This window comes from Anguilla rostrata, chromosome 17 (genome assembly GCF_018555375.3).
Source record: "Anguilla rostrata isolate EN2019 chromosome 17, ASM1855537v3, whole genome shotgun sequence".
Lineage (NCBI taxonomy): Eukaryota > Metazoa > Chordata > Actinopteri > Anguilliformes > Anguillidae > Anguilla > Anguilla rostrata.
Window position 1 is genome coordinate 18,816,717 of NC_057949.1, and position 19,202 is coordinate 18,835,918.

Here is a 19,202-nt window from a genome sequence, read left to right on the forward strand (position 1 = left end):
CAGAACCAGCCGCAGATCCTGCGGTTCTCCAGAACTAGGCGCAGATGTACAGGCTGCGGCCTGATTGTGTTTGCATTCTTTTAAAGATGATGTAACTGTCAATGTCAGTAATTGACTTCTGTTTTTATACAAAACTCAGTATGTCTGGAAGGACAAATAAACTGCTTTTACGCACACATGTCTGGAATAAATTAAGTCCAGTCCACTGATCAGTGTCACTCTTACTACAGATCTAACTGTCTGTTCATGGCCTACCACAGATGTGTGAAACTGAAGTCCTGGAGGGCCACGGTATGTGCAGGAATTTATGATTTCCTTACATTCAGCAGCCAATCAAAGCCTTGAGAACAAGGTGTGAGGATTCTTTAGCCAATCAACAAGTTTTAAAAATCATCACTTTCTGAAATGCACAGAAAACCAGCAGAAAATGAGGCCCTCCAGGATTTGGTTCAGACACTCATGGCCTACCATCTTCAAGGACTGGCCATTTCAGCAGCAGATTCATCTAAGATTTCAGTCCTCACAGTGAAGATTGAAGCTCTAGTGTCTGCAGACATGATTAATCACATATATTTTGTAGGCTTATGCGGTTTATGTGTGCAATGAAGTCATGCTTTTATGACTCACTGAATGACAGTCAATTAAATGAAAATTTGGAATTAAAAATATATTTTACACAAACATCTTGACAAATAAGCACAATACTGTGATCATACAGACATTCAACTTAGTGATCATTCTTTGAAACAGAATACATTTATATTGCTTGTTTGATCTAAACTGAAACCTGTATTAATTTTTAGTAGTTATAAGGAAACCAGCTGATTTATATAAGGTGACTTTTGAAATAAGAAAACAAATAACATTCTTAACTTAATGAAAGAGTTGACAAAAGTTAAACCATAAGTTAACTAATTCTGCAATGCAAGTCAAATATCCATGAGTACAACTAAGTAATATAATACAAGCAGTGTTATAGAATATTTTTTCTGCCCTATTTCCATAAGGTACAAGTGTGTCCTGTATGTGAATGAGACCTCATTTTCCATAGGAAGGCTTTTCTTAAGAGAGTTATTAATGTGAGAGCTTAATGTAAAGTGCAGATAAGGTGTTTTAGCAGCTGTTTAGCTAAACTACGTATGTGTTCTACTGATTGAGGGTCTACACGCATGTGCTTTTCTGAATGCAGGTCTGCATGTATTTGCTGGTCTGGATGAGGGTATACATGTATGTGCTGGTATGGATGGGGTTTTACATGTATGTGCTGGTATGGATGAGGGTCTACATGTATTTGCTGTTCTGGATGAGGGTCTACATGTACATGCTTTTCTGAATGCAGGTCTGCATGTATTTGCTGGTCAGGATGAGGGCCTGCATGTATGTGAGGGTCTACATGTATGTGCTGGTATGGATGGGGATTTACATGTAGTGCTGGTATGAATGGGGTTTTACATGTATGTGCTGGTATGGATCGAGTTACATGTATTCTGTTCTGGATGAGGGTCTACATGTACATGCTTTTCTGAATGCAGGTCTGCATGTATTTGCTGGTCAGGATGAGGGTCTGCATGTATGTGAGGGTCTACATGTATGTGCTGGTATGGATGGGGATTTACATGTATGTGCTGGTATGAATGGGGTTTTACATGTATGTGCCGGTATGGATGAGGGTCTACATGTATTTGCTGTTCTGGATGAGGGTCTACATGTACGTGCTTTTCTGAATGCAGGTCTGCATGTATTTGCTGGTCTGGATGAGGGTCTGCATGTATGTGAGGGTCTACACGTATGTGCTGGTATGGATGGGGATTTACATGTATGTGCTGGTATGGATGGGGATCTACATGTATGTGCTGGTATGGATGGGGATCTACATGTATGTGCTGGTATGGATGGGGATCTACATGTATGTGCTGGTATGGATGGGGATCTACATATATGTGCTGTTCTGGATGAGGGCCTACATGTAAGTGCTGGTCTGAGTGAGGGCCTACATGTAAGTGCTGGTCTGAGTGAGGGCCTACATGTGTGTGATGAGGTTGTCCACCAGGTGCAGGTACTCGGGCTGCTGGTCACCTTGACCGTCCTCCTTCTCCCTCCTCCTCTGGCGCGTGGAGAGGGTTTTCCGCTGCTCCTTCCTGCCGCCGCCCAGCGAGCGCTTCTCCAGGCAGGACTCGATCATGTGGGCCAGCTCCTGCTGCTGCCGCTGGAAGTTCTCCCTGCAGAGACCAGCACACCACAGCACTTACATTCATATTACACATCACCACGGAGACCAGCACACCACAGCACTTACATTCATATTACACTTTATCTCAGAGACCACCACGTTACAGAGCTTACATTCATATTACACTTCATCTCAACTTCACAGCCAGTTCCAATGTTGTTGCGGCAAACAACACCAAGAACATATTATATTTAGAGCAAAGGAGCCCATGTAGGTACGTCAGTCTACAAATACTCTGCAGGTACTTTACAGGTACTCTATACGTACACTACAAATACTCTGCAGGTACTCTATACGTACTCTACAAATACGCTGCAGGTACTGTACAGGTAAATGTACCCCCTCTCTCTCACCATGAGGCTGGCACTCAGCGCACAGCAGTAAATGTGTATGGTGCAGACAAACAGACCACAGACCGCCCCCTCATTTAAAAAAGAAACTGTGACCATCTTGGATTACGGCAGGTGGCCTTCACTCACAGGGCCAAGAGACACAATGGACAGAGTTAATGGACAGAAACAGAGGAAACGCAACTCACGCCGTTGGGGGAACAGGAAGGTTATACTCCTGACCTTTGACCCCTGTCAGCCAGTAGGTGGTCTCCGTGCCTCTGCCCTGAAAGAGAGAAGCACAAACGAAGCTTTAGCTTCAGAACTCAGCCCGACGGCCCACAGTCAGCCCGTCCAGCGTGCGTGTCCTGACCTTCAGGTAGGTCTCCCCCCGCCTCTCAAACACAAACTGGCAGTCTGTCCGCTGGAGGATGCTGACAGTGGGCTGGCTGACGTGAATCCTCAGTGCTGGGGGGCAGAAGGGGGGGGGGGGGCGCAAGGCACAGTGGTAAATGTAAAGATTTAACACATGTACCCATTGGGTGAATATGGGAGTTTTAAACAAATGGAAATTTTGGTAAAATGTTTATTCTGGTAAGTGGTGTGTGTGTGCATGTTTGTGCATGTATGTGTGTGTGTGCATGTTTGTGCATGTATATGTGTGTGTGCACACATACATGCATATGTGTCTGTGTGTGTGTGTGTGTGTGTGTGTGTGTGTGTGTGTGCGCATGTCTCTCACGCAGGCCTGTAGACTCCATGCGTGAGGCTGTGTTGACTGTGTCTCCAAACAGGCAGTATCGGGGCATCTTAATTCCCACCACCCCTGCTGCACAGGGACCTGGAAACACAAAACAGAGATTACACACAAACATTACTCCAAACAGGAAACAGAGATTACACACAAACATTACTCCAAACAGGAAACAGAGATTACACACAAACATCACCCCAAACAGGAAACAGAGATTACACACAAACATCACCCAAAATAGGAAATGTCACTCCAAACAGGAAACTGAGATTACACACCGTCACACAAATACATTTTCCACTTTCTGTTCTTTTTCTAAGAGTGCAGACACGAAGGGGCCGTGGGGCAGGTGGGGGGGGTGTGGTTTGGGGGGTACCTGAGTGCACCCCGATGCGGATCCACACGGGCAGCTCCTGCAGGTGTTGCAGCCGAAAGGTGCCCATGAAGGACAGGATGTCCAGCGCCATGCGGGAGATGTCCACCGCATGCCTGTTCCCATTCCTGTTGGGCAGCCCCGACGCCACCATGTACGCATCACCGATCGTCTCCACCTAAGAGAGCGAGAGAGTAGGGAGGAGGGAGGGGAGAGAATAAAAAATATCTTCATTGTCAAGAAAACAACTACAGCTTGTTACCATTTTCCTGCTGAAAAGATAAAAGCAATGAATGAGCGATACCACTATTTTTTTTTTAAATGTCAAAACAGTTATCTTTGTCTTGTCAACAAAGCTTCATTTGCATTTAATATAATTTAATTTAATTGAGACAGAGTGAGTGCGCATGACCTAATTCCATTGCGTTTACCATCTTCGATTTTATCCTGTTTTTCTACATTCCCACAATTCACCGTTTGTCACTGCAAACACACAGCAAACTCTTCCCAGTAAACTCGTTATAAACATGACACAGTACTCCAGAGGGACATTCTCACATTCAGATCAGGGTCAAATACATGTTTTCAAAACTCATACACTCCAGACACCAGTAAAACTACTGATCATTTTCATAGAAAACATTTGTTTTCAGAACCAACGCGCTGGGAGCTGCACCTTGTAGACGTCGTGGTTGTCGAGGATGCTGTCGAAGTTCTTGTAGATGTCATTCAGCATGTTCACCACCTCCATGGGCGTGCTGTACTGGCACAGGGTGGTGAAGCCCACGATGTCGCTGAAGTAGATGCTCACCTCGTCAAACAGCTCTGGCTCCACACAGCCACGCTCCTTCAGGGACTGTACCACAGGCCTGCACGGAAAGGGGGGTGCCCTGTGCATTAGTAATGCCCTCCCCGTCAATGATTAGGTGGCATAACCCAATGCACGCAATGTTAGTAAGGTGACATGTAGTGGTAGTCCCTTCGGAACCCCTTAAGAGAGCGTACCATGGCTGCCGGGATGGAGGGGTGCACGGTGTGTTTGTGAGAAGAAATGGGTCATATGTATGTATGAATGTAAGACTCCACCCCCCTCCCTCAGCCCTCGTTGGACTGACCCAGGCAGCAGCATGAAGTTGAGCTGGTCGGCTCGGTCCCTCTCGGCCTTGTACAGGGCCGTCCTCTCCTCCACCAGGTGCTCCAGGTTGCGTGAGTACATCTGCAGCCGCCGGATCATGCTGTCCATGTAGCTCTCATTGCCCTGGCTGTGCAGGCTGCTGCAGAACAGCAGAGAGAAACCTGCAGTCAGAGACTCACCTCAGAGAGACCTGCAGTCAGAGACTCACCTCAGAGAAACCTGCAGTCAGAGACTCACCTCAGAGAGACCTGCAGTCAGAGACTCACCTCAGAGAAACCTGCAGTCAGAGACTCACCTCAGAGAGACCTGCAGTTAGAGACTCACCTCAGAGAAACCTGCAATTAGAGACTCACCTCAGAGAGACCTGCAGTCAGAGACTCACCTCAGAGAGACCTGCAGTCAGAGACTCACCTCAGAGAGACCTGCAGTTAGAGACTCACCTCAGAGAGACCTGCAGTCAGAGACTCACCTCAGAGAGACCTGCAGTCAGAGACTCACCTCAGAGAGACCTGCAGTTAGAGACTCACCTCAGAGAAACCTGCAGTTAGAGACTCACCTCAGAGAAACCCGCAGTTAGAGCTCCCCTCTCCCTTAGAGACTCACCTCAGCCACATAACAGTGGCCAGAATGAATAAGAGGGAATGCACATGCTTTTAAACTGAAGTATATTACAGCATTTGGAGAGAAAAACAGGATCTCTGTGAGTCTGAATGTAGATGTGACATCAGTACACAGATGTGCCGCTGAAACAGGGCTTTAAAACACCCCCTAGCACGGCCAGCAGCAGGCGCACTTTTACCTGATCTTGACCAGACAGCTTTCTATCTTCTTGAAATCCGGCCTCTTCTCTGGGTCCTCATCCCAGCAGTTCTTAATGAGCCCACACAGCTGACACAAACAAACAAATAAATAAATAAATATGCACGCGCACATACACAAACACACACACACACACACACACGTGTGGTTAGGTATACAGTATGGACACACACATAAAGGCTACATGTACAAAGTGATATTCCAGCTTTACTGGCCAAAGGAAGCTATGAAATCATCAGTGATGGTACTACAGCCATACAGCACCACACAGGACAGCAGGAGCATGCTGTGGGTAGCACTACAGGAGGAGGATGGAGACACAAACCTCCCGCTCTCTCTCCCCTGCCGACTCCAAATTCAGGTCGGGCCTGAAGAAGAAGCTGGAGTCCGGGAACTGCACTCTGTATGTCTTCTCTGGAGAGAGAGAGACAGAGAGAGTGAGGGAGAGAGAGAGACAGAGAAAGTTAGGGAGAGAGAGAGAGTGAGATACAGAGAGAGAGAGAGAGAGAGACAAAGAGTGACAAAAAGAGAGAGAGATTTTATGGGAAAAGCCAGAAAGAATAGTTAATAGATAGCAGACAATAAGCATCCATGATATTAATGTAAACACCATTCACACACAAGATCCGAGCAACTGCCTGTGTGCATGTTCCCAGGATGGCCAACAGGGGCCACTGTTTACACTTATGTTAGTGGTTTAAAATGAGGAAGTGAGTATATAGTCAACAATACTCAGTCCTGTGCTCCAAACTGTCTACTTGTGTTCTTGAGTATGTAGCAGGTGCAGAACTAAAACAGTCGCATAATCAAGTGCGTTCCAAACTCAAGAACACAAGATTTTACCAGAAGTTCTCTTTGTATTCCTGGGAGGACTAAAAAACAAAATACATTCGAAGCAGACTTTTCCATGCTTTCCCTACCGACTAGCCATTGCCTTTTCTGCTCTGTATTTGAGGGCAAATCATATTTTTTTACTCAGCCAAGAAAATGGACGACGGAAGGCAGGAGGATTTCGTGTACAAGTAGCATATTTTATTTTCGGATTTTTGTACTGTTGATGTGTTTCTTGCTAAGGTTAGAGGTCAGTAGCGGTGACGTCAAAGTATGTTTCAAATTGAACGGATTTTAAGCGTTCTTACACTCGATAAGTGCGCCTGGAGGCGTGTTCTTACAAGAACCCAAGAACACAGAACACAAGTATACAGTTTAGAACACAGCCGGTATTTAGGATGAGGATCTTGAATGCCATCAGCATTCACCTGCTTGGGGGTTTCTGGGTGGCTGATGCTGTAAAGGCACTGCTCTAGTGTTTGGATGGGCTCCGCTGCACGGTGTGGTATCGAATCCAAGCTGTGGGAGTGCTGACTGTGGCTGCCCCACCCCACCCTGCCCCACCCCGCGCTCACCCGCTCGATCGGAACACGCAGCGATTCAGCCCCCCCCTCAAACCCCCACCCCTCCCTGGGCTCACCTGCTTGATCGGCACACTCTGTGGTTTAGCCCCACCCCGCCCGCCTTACCCCGCCCCGCTCTCTGACCCGCTGGATCGGCACACGCGGCATTTTAGCCCCACCCAACCCGGCCCTGCCTCACCCCGCCCCGCCTTACCCCGCCCCACTCTCTGACCCGCCTTCGATTGGCACACGCAGCGTTTTAGCCCCACCCCACCCCGCCCCGCCCTCACCCGCTCGATCGGCACACGCGGCGGTGTAGAAGGTGCACTTCCTCAGCAGGATCTCCTGGCTGATGATGCCGAAGCTGTACACGTCTCCCCTCTGGGAGGTCCCGGGGTTACGCAGGTGCTCCGGGGCCGTCCACAGGTCTGAGAGACAGAGAGAGAGAGAAAGAGGGGGAAGAGCAGGAAGACAGGAATGCAGGGGTGAAGGCAGAGGAAACACGTGGAGGTAGAGAGTAGAACAGGGTAAAGGCTCTGACCTCTGCTGGGACGAAGGATGTTGTTGCAGCCGAAATCCGTGATTTTGACCACCATGCGGCTGTCCACCACGCAGTTTGTGGATTTTAGGCGGCCGTGGACTGCGATGTTGCTCAGGTGGAGGTAGGACATGCCCTGTAGGCGGCGCAACAGCACACACCATCAGTTACTTCCGTGAAGCATCTCGTCTGTCTCTTACTATTCCCATAATTCAATGTTGTAGCGAGCAGAGCGCTACATCTCTGAGGTTAGAGACGAGAGGCTTGCCTCAGTGTCCTGGCTGGACGATAAATTTTCCTCGTTTCCATATTAACTTTTCAAGCTTTTATGAAGTAACTATGCTTTATAAGGTGTAGACCCCTCCCTTTACATTCAAATCTCATGAAGAGACTTTCCATCACCATACCCCTCTCACTCACGCTGTCCCGCTTTCTCTCTCACTTGTTCTCTCTCTTTCTATCTCTCCCACTCTCTTATGGTCATATACTCAGTACCTTAACAATGTCATGCATGACAGAGATTTTAAACTCCAGGTCCATGAAGGTCTCCTCTGGATAAGAGATCTTGTCATTCAGCACGTACTGCAAGGAAAGAAGAAACAAGCTCTGCTTCTGTGTTTTTGTGCGTGTGTGCGGGCGTGCGTGCGTGCGTGTGCATGTGCGTGCCTGTGTGGGAGTCTGTGGGTGTGCGTGTGTGCCTATGTGGGTGTGTGTGTGTCTGTGTGTGTTGGGTCTAAAGTCCAGAAGTTAATATAATTTATATCTTTATGATCTGACAATAAATCCTTGTGAATGTGAGAGCGAGTCTGGGGAGCAGCCCTCACCCGCAGCGATCCTCTCTCGCAGAATTCATACACTCCAAACACGCCGTACTCAAACTTGACCGTGCCGTAGAACTTGGTCAGGTTGTAGTAATCAATGCGCAGGAGCTGAGCAAGAACGGTGAACAGCGAGCATGTGAGATGGGAGAGAACAGCAGTCAGACACACACGAGAGACCAGCGGTCAAAAGAGAGACCAGCAGTCAGACGCAAAGGAGACCAGCAGTCAGACATACAGGAGAGACCAGCACTCGATGCAAAAGCATAAGACAGAGCTACTGAAAATGAGACAGATAGACGCACATACAGGAAGCAGTATCATGGGAAAATAAGGTGAATTTCATGATCTAGGTCACAAGAGAATGTTTAGTCTTTTCGTTATCATATTCACATCTGTGGGCGGGTGCTGGTTCTGTACTGGTGTGTATGTCTTTTTGAGATGGGAAACAGCCCCCCTCCGATCCCTCCCCATAAAACACTAGCAGTTACACTGTGTGCACGTCACAAACAGCCGTCTTATCTCTGATTGACAGGGAGATATAGACAGTATCAGATAGAGGGGCTCATAAAAGCATATGGACAGAGCGAACAGACGAGTGCGTTTGTCACAGGATGTATGTCCCAGGTGTGTGTGGCCACAGACGGGTTGTTACCGTGTTGAGCTCGATCCTCTGGTCCTCGCTGAAGTACCCCTCCGTGTTCTTCAGCTCCTTCAGAATGATGGGCTGAAAGGACAGAAACGGTCACATGGCCATCCCCTCGCCTCCCTCGGACTCACCGATAGAGAGGGAGGGGGGTGTGGATGAAGCACAGACACGACAGCAACACCTTTTGATCGTAGCGTCCCCGGCGAATTCTGTCAATGCTGTCCTTCCTCTGGTCCTCATCAATCTGGCCAATGGGCAGAGAGAGATAGAGGGAGACAGAGAGAGTGATGGGAAAGAGAGACAGAAGGGGGAGCAGAGAGAAAAAGAGATGATGATGATGATGATGATGGCCATAATGGTGATGATGGTTGTGGCATACTGATGTAACAGCAAGCACCAAAATCACCCAAAAGGGCTGACATGGTCTACAATCCCGTGCCCTTGTCCCCTCCATACCTTGTGTCACTGTACCATTAAAGGGATTCAGATCCAAAGTAAAAAATGTTTTCTTTAAATTCAATCTCTCAAAAGACACAGAGCAGCACCCAAAAAATACACACACAACTGGCACATTTTAAGAAGAAATGGCACTCATCGCTGAGGAAGGCTGCACTTGGGTCCAAACTACAGAAGAATGATGGGACAGATGAGATGAGAAGCTGTTGCAACACCATGTTTACGGCGGAACAGGTCTGACGCTCGCTCAGTGGTAAGCAGGCTAAATGGAGGACGGGTGGGAGAGAGGAAACGTCTGCCACGTGTTGTGCTGGCTTTGCAGATAAGCAGACTCACCTTGAGGGAGACCAGGCTGAAGTCTTTGTCGTCCACAGGGGTGATCCGGTCCGGAGGGATGTGGGACCACTGCTTTTGAGCCTGCCGGTCTTTAATATTTCGCCTGTTGGCCAATAGTACGGAGGGTTGCTCAGACAGGTACAGTGCATCAACGTTACTAACCAGGCGCACAGATTACTGGTTGATTCCAAGCCTTTGGCAGTAGACAAGTCAATGGGGCCTACGGTGCGGTTTAGAATTCAGACAACACCACCGCTGATTGTGACTCAAACCCTACGGGGTGAGGCCCGGTCAGCTCCAACACCACCCGGGGACTGGAGGGTTTCAGTCACCCACGATCCGCATGTTATGCGTCTTCCTCAGACTCAGGTCTGTGCGAGGCCGGCTTTGCGAACAGCAGCGCAATGAGAAGCAGCGGCTGACATCACTTAGCGCTTGCCCGCGCTCTCCCGAACCGACAGCAGGGGGGCTGCGGCGTTGAGCGCTGGAGGAATACGACTGGCCGTACCGAAAAACGGGGAGGAAGGAGAATGAGCAGGCGAAGGCTGGGGAGCGGCGAGGCCCTTCTCACCTGTAAAAGATGAGGGCGATGGCCGTCACCACTACCACAGAGATGCCCAGGACGATGACGATGATGTCCTGAGTGGCCAGCAGCACCTGCTCCTGGGCGGGCCTGTCGTCCGGCAGCCGCGAGCCCTTCCAGTGCCAGGTCGGGTTAGCGTCTACGACCGCCGTGTTGTTGGTGGACGTGTCGAACTCAAACAGAACTTTATACTGACGGGATGAAGAGATGACCACCGGTCAAACCAAAGCTCAGTTTTTACGGGGGACAGCAAGACGACACCGAGGTAATCGACACAGGCCGCAGTGGCCCGGTTTCCCAAGTGTGAGGCGCGCAAGATGCTTCTGACACAGGCATCACAATACTAAGGGTGAAATGTGTGATCGACTGATGTCCCCACAACCCAAAGAGATACACACCCACAGTCTGATCTTCGCAGTATCACACCAGTGAAAACGGGAGGACAATAAACATATGAAGATTGTGTGCAAACAGAGGAGAGGGCAGCAGGGGACAGCTCACCTGGCTGTCAGTGGTCGACATGTACATCACCGAAAAATTTACATCTCGGTCTCCGTGTTCGTCTAGCACATATTGCCCACCAATACCTGCATAAAGGCACACGTACAGATCCCCCTTACGCATTTGCATCCACTCCACTGCTCTAATGGAATGGTGCTCTGTACTATTTCTTATAATTCAAACAAGCTGCATGATAAAGACACACTTTTGAATGCTAACATTAAAATTATGAGACTCATCCATTTTCACAAGACCTTCACAGATCTCCCAAACATGCTTGAAGCTGTCAGACGGAGAGCACTGTGAGTGCACAGACAAACAGACAGACAGACAGAAAGCATACCACTGAAGGAGATGTTCTTGAAGGGGTTTTCAACTGAGGCGTTCTCTTCAACACTGCCTTCACCATAGAGCATCTTCTGCCTCAGCACCAAACCAAACAGGTGCACCCCGTCATGGTACCCCGCAACATAGTCATTCATCTCAGGTAGCTGGACGGAGAGAGAGAGAGAGAGTCATTTATGCTGTTATTGTTGTAGCTGTTTTTTTTGTATTGTTACTATGATTGATTGCTATCCCAATACTTTTGCAATATGTACTTTTAAATATGTTATCCCAATAAAGCATTTGCATTGAGAAACTGAATAGAGAGAGAGCATAAGAGAGAGACAGTGAGAGTGAGCGAGAGACAGAGGTGAGCGAGAGACACAGAGCAAGAGCAGAGTGAGAGTCAGTCACTGAGTTACTGGCCCTCCTATAGTAACTGCATGGCTCGAACGGCACTTACTGAACGGCAAGAGGCACCAGGGTGGTGTCAGCAATTCCAGGCGGGGGGGGGGGGGGGTTCCAAAGAACCATGCACATGTACAGAGAAGGAAGCAGGTACAGACAGGAGCAGGAAGGGAAGGACACAGGTGAGAGCAGCCGTTGCCATGGGAACAAGTGATGGAGGCGGAGAGACGACGCCTCACCGTGCCATTGTCCGTCCAGCCCTCTGTGTAGTTCCTTATGTTGGGCATGGTTATGACCAGCACGTTTCTCATAGCCGGACTGCCTGCAGCACTGTGGTACTCGTGGCTGACAAAGAGCAAAATATTTACCCACAGAGCAGGCAATTCTGTTACAGCTGACAGCTTTAGTGCAGCAAACAACACAGGGTTGGGTGTTGATCTGGTACAGACCTCAAGGTTAACAAGTTCAAAGTGCACAGTTCATTAGGGGCTATGTGTGATGATGCTGAAGTTTCTGTTGTGTAATGAGTGTAAACCCTGGGCTGTAACTTTAAGACACTCTTCCAGAGAGGAAGAACGGTAAAGAAATAAATACTGGCAAAGTGCATGACTCAGCAGAACAGCAAAGGAGAACTGCACTGACTTGTAAAGATCAATCAGAAGGATGACAATGTCCGGCTCGAGACGGCGTCCATTGTCTGTCAAATTGGCAACGTCCTCGGGGGTCCCACAGATAATAAACACTGCAGGAACAGTCAGACATCCAGTCTCAGGGTCCTTGGATCTCTTCATATTAGGACAGCCAAACTATAAAAGGCTCCATTTAAGGTATTAAAAACCAAACATCACTGATGCACACACTATCCACCCTAAACAACCTACAGAAATACTTTAAGAATTATATTCAGGCCTCAGTCAACCTCTAAATAACCTTCATTGAGAAAATGACTATGTTTCTGTCAATTATCAACTTTCTTGGTGAAAAGAATGCAAGTACCAGTGAGGCGGGGTAACACACACCACTTAGGGGAGGAGCCATGGGGAAAGGGGGCAGTATACACAGTTTAGGGGAGGAGCCATGGGGAAAGGGGGCAGTACACACAGCTTAGGTGAGGAGCCATGGGGAAAGGGGGCAGTACACACAGCTTAGGGGAGGAGCCATGGGGAAAGGGGGCAGTACACACAGCTTAGGTGAGGAGCCATGGGGAAAGGGGGCAGTACACACAGCTTAGGTGAGGAGCCATGGGGAAAGGAGGCAGTACACACAGCTTAGGTGAGGAGCCATGGGGAAAGGGGGTCAGATGGAGAGGGGGGGCAGCACGCACAGTTGCTCGTCCTGTTCTTCCTCTCGAAGGCTGAGTGCAGTTCCTCCGGTTTGCGCAGGACCATCCTCCTTATTGCTGAGTTAAATGCAGCTGACGGGGCATCAAGGGCGTTGATGTACCTGAAAAATGAACAGGAAGAGGAAGTGATATCGTCACCTGCATAGGCAAAACACAATAGAAGCTAGATACTGAGGGCCATTTGATATTCTGCAATTAGAGGCACGCTTGCACAAAGTATTAAACTGCCATATATCAAAAATTACATTTTCAGGTCATTTATATAAAAACTCACCATCACCAGACACATCTACCATAAAATCATATGAAGCTTCACAGAGAGAGTAGCCTACAATAACCAGAAGTCATATCATTAACCTTGTTTGACTTGTTAGCACACACCAAAAATTATATACAGATGGGACAGCCCTATGTGCACGTGTGTGTGCCTGTGTGTGAGTGTGTGCGCCTCTGTGTGTGAACGTGTACTCACGCATGTGAACAGCAGCACACAAGCTTCCACTCACCAGAAGCAGTCCTCCGAATTCTCCGGTTTCTTGTAGACGTAGGCCGCTTCCCAACGCGGCTTCAGGCTGCTCTCTTCAAAGCGCAGGAACTCGATGAAGAGGTTGGAGATCTTACGCGCCGGGGGAAGCAGCCGCGTTAGGTAGGCCTTGTAGTCACATGACAGCCCGAAGCTGCCAGCTGAGATGATGGGCACGCTCGAATTAAAGCCATTCTCCAGGCTTCAGACACACAAACAGACACATATCCCAGGGCAGACATGTTAGCACACTAACAAAATCCCAAACGTGTTGCCACTTCTGAGGTACATCACTTAAACACTCGCAACACTTAATGACTACTTCGGTAACTAAATTTAAGTAAATAACTACAATAAAGTCCAATAATTATTGATGTAATGATGGCAATGACAGTTATCTTTTGATAACTATAATGTCAGGTCTAACTCACTGTTCACATACTCCAGTTGTAGGTCAAATTCATACTGTAACAGAAGCAATCCTTTCTACACCATGATGATTCCCAACAGAGTATTCACATATTTATTTTACTGATCACATCACAAAAACTGAGAACACCAAGAAAATAAGACACACAATAAGATGGTGAAGCACAAGCAGGATCATTGTTGAGAAAGGCAAAATTAAGGGAAAAAAACAATAACCGAGATACAGTACAGGAAAACGAAACGAGAATGAAAAGATACAACTGTACTCACTCTACTAACTGAAAGGTGGCATATGTGCAGGAAGGCCCCAGCATGGCACAGCCTACCTCATTTTGACCCTGAAACACATTCATATTTTAGCCATTTAGCAGCAGCTTTTATCCAGAGTAACATACAAATATTACACGTTGACACTATAATTACGCCGCTGACAACCTTGAAGTTATAAGCTCACTTCTCACACCACTGTGCTACATTGCCGCTCAAAGACAGACAGACAGACAGACAGACTGGTACAGAGACGGGACAACGTGGTGCGTACTCACCTGAAGTCTTTTCAGTATCTCCACACCCTCGCATGTGCTACTTCCACAGCCTCTGCGGCGGTACAATGATGTGTTGAAGCCACAATAGTTAGCGGTCAACTTGAAATTCAGGCCTTTCCAGACGAGTATTTCAGAGGATAGAAATAGAGCAGGGTGTTAGGAAACTATGTTGACAGTCGTAGAATCGCCATGTTTAAACGAGGACTTATAGTAAAACAATTGCTTAGTAGCCTATATCAATTACGACCATACTGACACGTGCTAGCGGCCGTTTACAAACCATCTTGTGTGGCCTACAACCTACCAAAATAAAATCACAATCTAAAGGCGATGCTATTGTCAGCTTCCTAGTTTTTCTTCTCGTTTCCACCCGTCGTCCCAAAGAAATATCGTTAAATGCATCGTTGTTATATGGCAGGCCTATTCACACATAGACTATAGTATATTCACACTTTTCGGCGAATTTACAGTAAAAGGTTGTACCTTCTTCGGCGTTGCGTTGATTCTCTATTGCAATTGCGCGCTCCACTCCTGCCTTCACAAATTTAAGACTCCACTCTGAAACATCGTCTTCCAGTAGGACCACGTTCAGAACATATGCGGACTTCAAGCAGTCCCTCACCAGTAAACTTTGGGCCGTGATCGCAAGCATGGAACAGACCCACAACAAACAACGGTACAGCATTTTGATAGACCGAGATGTAGCAGCCTACATTAAGCTGAAAAGGCACTTTCCAGAGTTGCAATCTACAGTCTTAATGCAAAAAAGACACACTTCATGCCTGTTCAACTGTCAAAACGATTAAGAGAGAACTCAGTTGAGACAAATACTGGTTTAAAATTATAAGTAGTCCGTCTAAATCTTAAGGGATTTATCAGCTATCTTAGAAAATTACTTCCCTCACTTTGGACTGTAACGAAAAATTCTGTCGTTTAAACACCTTGAGACACCAGACCAAAAACTCCCGAAGAGATTGCACAAAAATAGAACTTTTTGAAAAATAAAGGAAGCCTACAGTCTTCCCTGGTTGTTTACGTTTTCTGATAGAAAACTGTTGAATCAGCCATGGATTAATTCGATAAAAATGCGTATTTGTAGAAATTTTCCAAGGATTTGTAGTCACTGGCAGGATATATAATTTCTTCAAGCGACGGAGCGGTCCCACTCCAAAACATAGGCTATATCCACGGAGCGACTTAGAAATCCGATTTGCTCAAGTAAAATCACAAAATCTTACAAATAACATACAGCTAATTTTAAATAGAGATAAAACTGGTAACTGTTAGAATCACAAGCAGCACAGTGGTTTCACAGATCTGCTATGGTGCTGATCAGTTTGGTACCAGATCTTCCTCTTTGATGTTAATGAACAACCAAGAACGAACTGCGTGGTCATGAAGGAGGTGTGAATAGCTAACACATTGTAACATTTCAGTTTAATAAACATATATTACAACTGTGTATGAGATAACTATATTCCCACCAATTCATGTATATGTTTGAAGTCAAATATTATGTGGTAAACCTATATCGGAGACTTCCATAGAACAGTGGTTTTCAACCCTGGTCCTGGGGGCACACTGTGCATGCTGGTTTTCGTTCCAACCACACTTAAGCCACCTTGTGTCAGAAATAGCTATGCATGCCATAAAGAATAAAAGTCCCATATTCGCGTTGTGCTATATTGTAGACGATTACGTAAAGAGGTTAAAAAAACTTTTTAACTAATCAAAATAAAGACTGGGACAAATCGACAGGTTCCTAATTGGGGCAAGCGTGGACACCTGGCCACTAAATCTAATCATTTGATAGATAACGAAGAATTCAAAAACAAAGAAAATGATGGGTCAAACCTGTATTGTGCTAATTAGTTTAAGGGAAATATTATGCACTTAAAGCACTTGAACACATGTGTTCAGCAACCTAATTAGGAGCCTATTAATGATCTGTTAAAAATGTTACCTCTTTTTAAGTAATTGTTTGCAATCACTTTAAAAACAACACAAGAACATAATGAGATTTTATTCTTCATGCCATGCATAGCAATTTCTGACAATGTGGCTTAAGAGAGTAAATAATTCCTTTTAACATTAAAAACACCTAATTAAGAAAAATTAACAGCTTGTTAAAATTCTGAGATTGCAATTGTTTTTGGAACGAAAACCAGCATACACAGTGTGCCCCCAGGACCAGGGTTGAAAACCACTCCCATAGAAGGACAAGTCAGTACCTTCATCTTGAATGTGTGTGTGTCTGTCTGTCTGTTTGAAAAATGTGTGTTTACATACACACATACAACCCTCAAATCTAGTGCCTTGACCACATACAGACACACATATGACCCTAAAGTCTAGCGCCTTGCCCAAAGAACCAACCCCAGAACACAAAAATGAAGAATGAGATGGTTCAAGCAAAATGGACAGTTTTCTTCTTGCTTATACTGAGATCATTTTAAAACTAAATTTTCACATCTCAGAGAGGGATGCCAAATTCAGCAAAGTTGCTGAGCTCAGTACTTTTTGGTTTGTGTCACTGTGCACACGGCAAAGAGGCTGACATGAAGAGACAATGAACTTATTGGCGAGGGATGGTGAAAGAGCAGAAAAATAAATAACGGGTGTAAATCCCAGGGCCGCAATGTTGTTGACCCACTCAGAGAATGTTCTAGAAGCATGGCTGTGAAAGGTTATGTGAGGGAAGTGTAGACAGATGACGGGGGGGAGAGAAACAAAAAGTTTCGGGGTCTGTCAAAAAATAACAGACTGCCCTTTGTGTTGGTCATAAATTAGGTGTTGTAAAAAGCAATCAGAGTGCATATTACACAGTGCTCCCAATAAAACTGTTTTGATGAAACATGGCCTTATGTACACAGACAAGCACACTACACAAATCCACATTTTTTGTACTCTCTGACTTCTGGTCATCTCACAGTGACCCTTCTCTCGTTCCATCCTTTCATCTGGTCTTTTAGTCCACTCATATGCCCGCACTAAATGAAAAACAGCAAACTGAGCCACAGAGTGTTTGTGCCCAGATAAAGGCTTCTGGTTGATATGGAAGTAGAGTAATTAAAAGTAATATTACTTTGATCCTCACCCACACACACACACACACACACACGCAGTGTTGTTGCCAGAAACCTTCATAGTCACTGCTTTCGCATGTACATTTAGTGAACCAATGACAGGGAGAAATTTTGGCCTCTGCCCATTATTTGTCTCCATGAGTTCTACTGTAGGTTTGTCCTCCCTGCAGGATGAGGCGGCCATTATTGTGCTTGTGTAGCTCTGCATGAGGATGCACTTACCAGCACACAGCAGCATGTTTCTAAAGAGAAGCACCTGCTGGTTCCACAGAGCCTGAGATTCGGCCCATAAATCATGTGAGCTTTTCCGTCGATAAACTTGTCACCATAGAGAACTATGTTGTTAAACAATGTTTGGCCTTCACGGACCACGTAGTTTCAGCAAGGTTTATTGTGAGGGAAAATTGAGCAGGGTCCAAACAGCTCTGTTCATGCACAGGGTAGGGTAATAAGATATGAAAATGATTTAAATAACCCACCTGCGTTTATTGGGGCTTTAAAGCACTTTTATGTGGCATCGTTGACAGGCCTAGGATGTGATTTTGTCTGTAAAGTGTGTGGTAAGTTCCAAAGAAGCTTTTAGTGACCTAAAAACACACTGAGACAGAGAGAGGGAGATAATTTAGAGTTGAAGGTATTGTGTGTTAATTTCTTCTTTAGCTACTGCTAATTACAAGACTAAATTACCCTTTTTGGTTTAGTGGACAGTATAAGGTGCAGGAATTATTCATTATATTGAGGTATATGTGTGTGTGTGCGTGTGTGTACTGTATGTGTGCGCACAAATCCAGTGACCAACCATAACCCTAAGTAGGAAGAGAAACATGGTAAACATACAATTTGTAAAAAAACATTTCATATCATGCTTTGAAATAGAATCATAGTTAATGTGTTGTGTGGTAGTAAAATCTTGGTCAATCATTGTACATGATAGGGTATTTACCATGATTACTATTTGGGAATGGTATCATGATAAATAACCTGTTGTGGAAGAACCAATGTAAATGTGCAGCGTGGTATTCTAATCATCGTGAATCATTTTGAAAAATACAATAATTAAATTTTGGAAAGAGGATCAGGGTAAATTGTGATTAATCATAGTAAATTTGTCATGGTAAATCAGGGCAGATCACAGTAGACCATGGTTATCATTGTAAGTCATGGTAAATCATTGTAATCAGTGTAAATCTTGCTAAATACTGATAATCATGATAATCAGGGTACATCATGGTAAACTGTGGTAGTCATGGCAAATGGTTGGTGACATGGTAGGTGCCATTTTTGGGAACAGAATAAGTAACTATCCTCTTTGGAAAGAGGAATCGTGGTAAAATGACATGAAGAAATTTAAATCAGGATAAATGCGTGTTGTGGAAATGAAAAATAAACAATCTTGATAGATTTTTTAAGTGGAGGGGTAATGCTTTAAAATATGTTTTTGTCCAAATTGAACCCTGGTAATTAAACAATGTTGGAGTGAATCCTATCCCTAACTCAAACCGTAATCATTAATGCATGCTTATAAATCCTACCACCAAAAAGTGAAAAAAAAATGCTATTTTTCTATTAAGATAGATGAGAAACAAATTTAGGTGTAATCCAAACAGTTAAATGTATACAAAAAATGTGT

General features: G+C 45.7%; 1 protein-coding gene across 2 annotated transcripts; it reads right to left on the minus strand.

The window, feature by feature from the left end:
• Positions 1-646: 646 nt before the first annotated feature.
• On the minus strand, positions 647-16,153 carry gucy2ca (guanylate cyclase 2Ca). 2 transcript variants are annotated; one of them, XM_064314561.1, is made up of 26 exons: positions 14,970-16,153; positions 14,487-14,599; positions 14,212-14,279; positions 13,496-13,714; positions 12,972-13,090; positions 12,290-12,389; positions 11,887-11,992; positions 11,259-11,406; positions 10,916-11,001; positions 10,403-10,605; positions 9,832-9,934; positions 9,221-9,283; positions 9,046-9,117; positions 8,397-8,501; positions 8,068-8,154; positions 7,576-7,708; positions 7,325-7,462; positions 5,966-6,054; positions 5,621-5,709; positions 4,802-4,957; positions 4,363-4,555; positions 3,690-3,864; positions 3,302-3,400; positions 2,933-3,027; positions 2,769-2,845; positions 647-2,219 (listed from the first exon to the last, which is right to left on the minus strand). In XM_064314561.1, the coding sequence occupies exons 1-26, from the start codon at positions 15,169-15,171 to the stop codon at positions 2,021-2,023; spliced, it is 3,237 nt and encodes a 1,078-aa protein (XP_064170631.1). In that variant the 5' UTR covers positions 15,172-16,153; the 3' UTR covers positions 647-2,020. The 2 variants fall into 2 exon arrangements, with proteins under 2 accessions (XP_064170631.1, XP_064170630.1); XM_064314560.1 differs by having other exon boundaries at positions 4,802-4,960; positions 14,970-16,151.
• Positions 16,154-19,202: the final 3,049 nt, after the last annotated feature.